We start from the raw sequence: 5,737 nt of genomic DNA on the forward strand, positions 1-5,737 counted from the left end.
CCGGTCGCCCGTGGGCTGTTCCTCGCTCCCCTTTCCAAAGGCTCACCAACCTTGTCGGTCCTCCTGAGCCGTTGTCCGGTGGCGCCTCGGGCGATGGTGGCGCCCCCGCCGTCAGTGCCGCTTCCGGTACTTGTGCTGCTGCTGCTGCTGCTGCTGCTGTTGATGATGGTGATGGTGACGGCGACCACCATACTCAGGCCGCCTGCACGAGCGATGACACGGCCACCGTGCCAGACAATGCCGGCGCCCTGGACCAGGGGACCGGCGCCTCGAGCGGTGACATCGACAGGTCGATCAGCACGGCTGAGCCCACTGAGCCTGGCCAGGCAGCGCAGCCTGCCATCTGCGACGTCTTCGCAAGCCACCCCCTTGCCGGCAACTCGGCCAGTCCGTTCCTGGTGGACTCCTTCCGGCATTTCTTCCCCGAAAGCCCGGCCGGTACGGGTCTCATGTGTGTGTGTGTGTGTGTGTGTGTGTGTGGGCTCCCCATCCACTTGGGGGTTCAATTGACTGACCACTTGCCCCGCACTGATGTGTGGCCCTCGCCGCCGGGGTGTGGCCCCTTTCCCTGTCGCACCGCAGAGTACACCTGCTGGGACATGCGTGCGCTGGCACGCCGCCAAGGGTCCTCCCTGGCCAATGGCCCCGGCTCACGGATTGACTATATCCTCACCGATCGGAGTATGGTGCCGGGCATGGCCGGCAGCCACCCATGGCGCTTGGCGCAGGCGATCCAATGCCCGCGAAACCACCCGCGTGTGAGCGACCACGCGGCCGTGGTGGTGGACTTCGCCTGGGCCGACGACCATTGTCCCCGGGTGGAGGCCAGGGCTTTGGCCGAGCGGGCATCGGCCGCCGGGACTTACTCCCCGCCAGGGCCCTGCTCCCGGCACTATCCGCCGATCGGGCACGACCCGCAACAGAAGTCCATTGCCTCTTTCTTCGCGGCGCCGAGCGCATCCGGCCCCCCTTGCCCGGACGAGGCAGCATCGGTGGGACCCCCTGGGCCTGGCCCGGGTGTGACGCCGGCCGCGCGGCCGACCGGCCTGGGCAGCCGGCCGGGCCCGGTCCCCGGGCCGAGACCCGCGCGCCGGATGCCAGCTCGACCGGGCCCGACCGGCAAGGCGCGCCCCCCGGCCGGCGCATCGCGAGCGATCTCGTCCTTCTTCGCGGCCGCGCCGAAATGACCCCCCCCCCCCCCCTGGGCATGTGTCCTCCCTGTCCGCCTGCCTGCCTGCCTGCTGGTCGGTGACCGCCCATGTAAATGCACGCGCCCCTCGGCGGGGGGCCACGCATACACACACATACACACACACACACACATAGACACATAGACAAACACACATGCGCACACATGTGCATGCCTGCGCACGCATATATCGACATGGGCATGGGCATGGTCACGCAGGCGCGCACTCACAAGCAAACAGGCAAGCAGGCAAACAAAGCAACATGGGAGCATGGCATGTGTACCCACGATGTGTCTACGATGTCTATTCATGCTGGTGGTTGGTCGCGAACACGGCGGCCATTGTAGCACGGCCATCGGGGCAGCAGCGGCAGCCTGAAGCATGGGGCACAGGCAGCGGGACAAGGACAAGGCCGGGCGGCGTCAATCGCCGTCGGAGGAGTCGCTCAGCGAATGGTCATCCGAGGCCGAATGCCCGTCCAGACCCCGGCGGCCGGAATCCGAGGAGGACCCTTCCGACAGGGAACCCGCACTCAGACCGGCACCGGCCTCATCGTCGGGCTCCGGCTCGCTGTCATCCCGGTCGATGTACTCGTCGTCCCCATCCTCGCCATACCCGTCATCCCCATCGCCGAGCCAGCGGCCATCGGCGCCTCCCGGCCCCGGGACATCGGACTCGTCCGACAGCAGGGCGATCGCATCCAGCGAGGGGATGAAGTGCTGGGACAGGGTCTCCTCATCGGAGCTGTCCACATCCACCACACTGCCCATGGGTCGCATGGGGCCAAAGTGCAAGCGCGCGCCACCGGGATCCAGACCGGCGGCCGCCTCGCCGGCCTCCCTCTCGGAGTCGGATCCGGAATCCAGGCCGGGCTCGGGGCCGGCCGATCCCGCGGCCGGTCCAGCCAAGGGGACACCGGCGCCCCCCTCCAGACCGATGCGCCGCAGGAGCCTGGCGCGAGCACGCAGCCGCGCGCCCACCACCGCCGGATGCCCTGCCCCGAAGTCGGATTCCAACTTGATGGCCCGCTCGGCGGGGTGGTCGCCCGGCGGGGGGCCGGTTTCGCGTGAGAGGGCCCGCGCAAACTGCCGGTTGCCGGCCAGGTGCCGGTCCTCCGGGGCCGGGAGCTCGGTCCACTGGCCGAGCCGGGCCCGCGGGATGGCCGTCACCGGCGGCAAGTACGCCAGCCCGGCGGCCAGGGCGCCAGGCCGCTTGCCGGTCTGCACCCACGGCGACCGGCTGTCGGTCCAGTCCAGGAAAGACCCCCACGGGTCGGTGCCCATGGCGGTTTCCGCGTGCTGCAGATCCTCCACCGCCCGGCGGTAGGCGGCCGTGTCTTGCGAGTGCGAGGCCAAGGACCGCACGCGCGCCCGCAGGGCCTCGCGCTCGGCTCGCTGCAGGGCGAAGGCCAGGCGCTCGATGGGCTCCGCAATGCCCAGCCGATAGCCGAAGGCCGTGCGCCGGTCGGCCAGCGGATCGGCCGGCGGCACGGCCTCCGTATAGAAGCCCAAGGAGTGCCGCATGATGGACTCCAACAGGACGCCCACCGCCACGAGCCCCGAATGATCCAGTGACCCGAAGAGATCGTGCTCCAGGTTGTCCGGGCCCTGGAAGACCGCCTCCGCGAAGAGCGACCCCGCATGGTGGATCTGCGCCAGGAAGTCCGGCGACGGGAGCGACGGCACGCCCAGCCGCATGCCAGTCAGGCTAGGCTCTACGGCAAGGGGCGGCCGAGTGTTCGCCCATGTGTGTGTGTGTGTGTGTGTGTGTGTGTGTGCGAGCACGTGTGGATGTGTGTCAGCCATGTGCCGAGGACGTGCGGGCGACCGCGCCCGGGGCACGGCACCAGGAAAGCATGAAGGGCGAGGGACGGGCAAAAAGAGAGGCAAGCAGGGAAGCCGGGAAGGGGGAGGCGCAAGCGGGCCCGGGCCAAACCCAGGAGGAGGGGACAAAATCACACACACACACACACACACGCGCGCGCGCGCGCGCGCGCGCACGCACGCACGCACCTGCCTGATTGACGCCCTCCTCGAACTGCCGGTGGGCGATGGCTCCATCCATGCGGTCCAGGAGGTCTTCCCGTTCGCGCACTGCCGGTGCCGTGGTGCTCAGCCGGCGCCGCGGGTCATCATACCGCTGGCCATGGCGCCAGGGGGCCGCGTGTCGGGGCCACGCGCGGGCCTGCTGCGCACGGCGACTGGCTGCCACGGCCGCCCGAATGGCCCCCCGGTGCCGGGGCGAGTCGCGCCGAAGCGACCCGGCCCCCATGCGTCGGTCCCAGGATTGCAAGGAGGAGGACCGGGAAAAGGCGGCCCGATGTGCGGGCCCCATGCCGGCCCCCAGCCCGAGCGGATTGTCGAGGGTGGCCGGGGCCCGCGGCCGGCCCCGGTACCCATACTCCCGGGCCAGGATCCCCGGGTCGCCGTGGGCCGACCTCCGGGCCGCATCTTCCGCGGCCAGATCCCGCGCAATGGCCTCCAGCCGGCCAGCCCGCGGGTGGCCCAGGTCCCGAGCCCGGCGCACCCGATCCAAGTCCATGGGCGAGGCGCGTGCCCCGGCCGGCAGACGCTCCCAGGCCAGGGCCGGCCGCGTGGGGTCCCGGGCAAAGGGAGCATCGCGCGTGTGGCCGGCCTGCGGCTGGCGGGCCAGCTCCAGCGGCGTGAGCCGGCCCTGGCCCCGGGGCTGCGATGCCGGCCACTCACACACCCGGCCGAAGGCGGCGCAGGGGCCGCAGGCGGCCGGTCGCGCGGCCACCCGCCGCAAGCCGGCCGCCCGGATCGGCGCCGTCTCAGCTGCCCGGTCACTTGAGGCGACTTGCTGCTGCTGCTGCTGCTGCTGCTGCTGCTGCTGCTGCTGCTCCTGCGAAGGCGACAGCGACGGTTGCGAGTCTTCCGAGGGCAGGAGGAGCCGGGCCGCGCGCGACCCACGATTGGCCCTCAGGCGCTTCGTCACGAAGGCCGACCCGGAGTAGTTGACAAACTCCGCGTCATCGGAGTCCTCATCCGACAGGAAGGTGCCCGGGGTGCACTGGTTGACCAGGTGCGGCTGCGACTGGCATTGCAGGCATGGCCCCAGCGGCCCGGAAAGCATGGACGAGTCGGCCCTCGGCCGCGCGGGCAGCCGACCCTCGAGCGTTCTAAACACCCGGCGCTGCTGGACAGCGCGTGCCTGCAGGCCCAGGTTCAGCCGCGCCGAGACCGTCCGCGCCAGGAGGAAGCGCTCCTGCGCACCACGCCGGGTTGACTCATCCGCTGCCAGGGACTCCGGCAGCGGGGGGGCCTGTGGAGGGCCACCCGGCTGTGCGCGATCGGGCCGCATGGTGCGAGCGCGCGCACACGAGGCGAGGGAGAGGGGGGGGGGGAGTGCGGGGTGCGGAGTGCGTGTGTTTCTATGTGTATGGGGTAGGAGCGTGGGCGTGCGTGTCTTCTGGGCGCTGGTTGCGCGAAAGGGATGGAGGGGATGAGGGGGAAGGAGGGGAAGGAGAGCAGGGCACTCGCTTCTCGGGTGCCGATCGCCCCCGGGGACACGCGCGCGCGATCGCCGCCGTCTGATGAGCCCAGCCCGCCCGGGACGACCTCGAGCGTTGGCATCTCCGCGAGGTCGTGCTTCCGAGTCTTTTTGTGTGTGTGTATATTGCACAGCCGGGGGTGTTTTTTCTTCTTTTTTTTTCCCCCCGACAAGAGGGGCGAAAAGGGGCGGACAGGGCACGAGGGGAGGGAGATACACCAGACAGGAGGGCCCGAAATGCGGGCAGGGAGGGGAGATCGTCGGGAGGCGGCGCGGACCTGCCGAGTGCGCCTTGCCGGGCCTCCCTTCTGCGGCAAAGGGGGCCAGAGGGCGAGCGGGGGGGAGGGAGGAGGGCATGGCCGGGCACGGGGGTGTCGGCAGGCCGGTGGCTACTTGGAGCGCATGCGCAGACTGATGGCCGACAGGACACGGACCACGACCACACAGGCGAACAGGCCCCACAGGAGGGTGGCTGTCGAGGCAATCAGATGCGTCACGCCGCCGCCATTGTTCATGTAGTGGTGCCGCTGGAGGAGAGCACTATGTGCGCCAGGCGCGGGTCGTGGGTCGTGGGTCGCGGGTCGTGGGTCGCGGGTCGTGGGTCGTGGGTGGTGGAGGTGGGCGTGTTAGTGAGCGGGCAGGCGGGCAGGCGGGCAGGCGGGCCGGGCACAGGAATGCAGGAGCCACAGGCAGCAGGCCAGAACCAAGGGCCGGAGCCACGTACAACTGCAGGGGCCCGTATTTGCCATTGCCATACAGCTCGGCGATGCAGCAGCCAGCAAAGGCATAGTGCATGGGGTTGATCCAGAAGATCCACCCCCAGGTGCGAAGCATCAGCGGCAGGTAGACAAAGAAATTGCCGAAGGGCACGATGAACACCAGCGCGATGAAGGTAAACAGCCGGGCCGCCGCGCCGGGGCTCTGGCACAGATCGATGGTGAACTGCAGGTCCGAGGGTCGCCCGGCACCGGGTTGTGTGGACGTGTCAGCGTGCCGAGCGTGTGGGTCTGGGGGAGGGGAGGGGGGGGGGGGGGGGG

The 5,737-nt window shown here is 70.1% G+C and overlaps 3 protein-coding genes across 3 annotated transcripts in view; 1 reads left to right on the forward strand and 2 right to left on the reverse strand.

Moving 5' to 3' along the window:
• H696_04234 (hypothetical protein) overlaps positions 1 to 1,207 on the forward strand; it is a gene marked incomplete at its 5' end in the record, with an annotated part of 4,387 nt that extends 3,180 nt beyond the window's left edge. Inside the window, 2 exons of the mRNA XM_009498113.1 lie at positions 41 to 438; positions 583 to 1,207. Coding sequence (XP_009496388.1) covers positions 41 to 438; positions 583 to 1,187 — 1,003 coding nt within the window. The 3' untranslated portion in view covers positions 1,188 to 1,207. The remainder of the gene's footprint in view (positions 1 to 40; positions 439 to 582) is intronic.
• A 164-nt stretch (positions 1,208 to 1,371) lies between these two features.
• H696_04235 (hypothetical protein) lies at positions 1,372 to 4,690 on the reverse strand. The gene is made up of 2 exons (XM_009498114.1): positions 3,203 to 4,690; positions 1,372 to 2,904 (listed from the first exon to the last, which is right to left on the reverse strand). Exons 1-2 carry the CDS (start codon positions 4,509 to 4,511, stop codon positions 1,613 to 1,615), a joined length of 2,601 nt encoding a protein of 866 aa, XP_009496389.1. The 5' UTR covers positions 4,512 to 4,690; the 3' UTR covers positions 1,372 to 1,612.
• A 149-nt stretch (positions 4,691 to 4,839) lies between these two features.
• The window catches only part of H696_04236 (hypothetical protein), a 3,560-nt gene continuing 2,662 nt past the window's right edge, over positions 4,840 to 5,737 (reverse strand). Inside the window, exons 6-7 of the mRNA XM_009498115.1 lie at positions 5,425 to 5,642; positions 4,840 to 5,240 (exon numbers count right to left, since the gene is read on the reverse strand). Coding sequence (XP_009496390.1) covers positions 5,090 to 5,240; positions 5,425 to 5,642 — 369 coding nt within the window. The 3' untranslated portion in view covers positions 4,840 to 5,089. The remainder of the gene's footprint in view (positions 5,241 to 5,424; positions 5,643 to 5,737) is intronic.

The sequence above is a fragment of the Fonticula alba genome (assembly GCF_000388065.1).
Source record: "Fonticula alba strain ATCC 38817 unplaced genomic scaffold supercont2.7, whole genome shotgun sequence".
NCBI classification, from domain to species: Eukaryota; order Rotosphaerida; family Fonticulaceae; genus Fonticula; species Fonticula alba.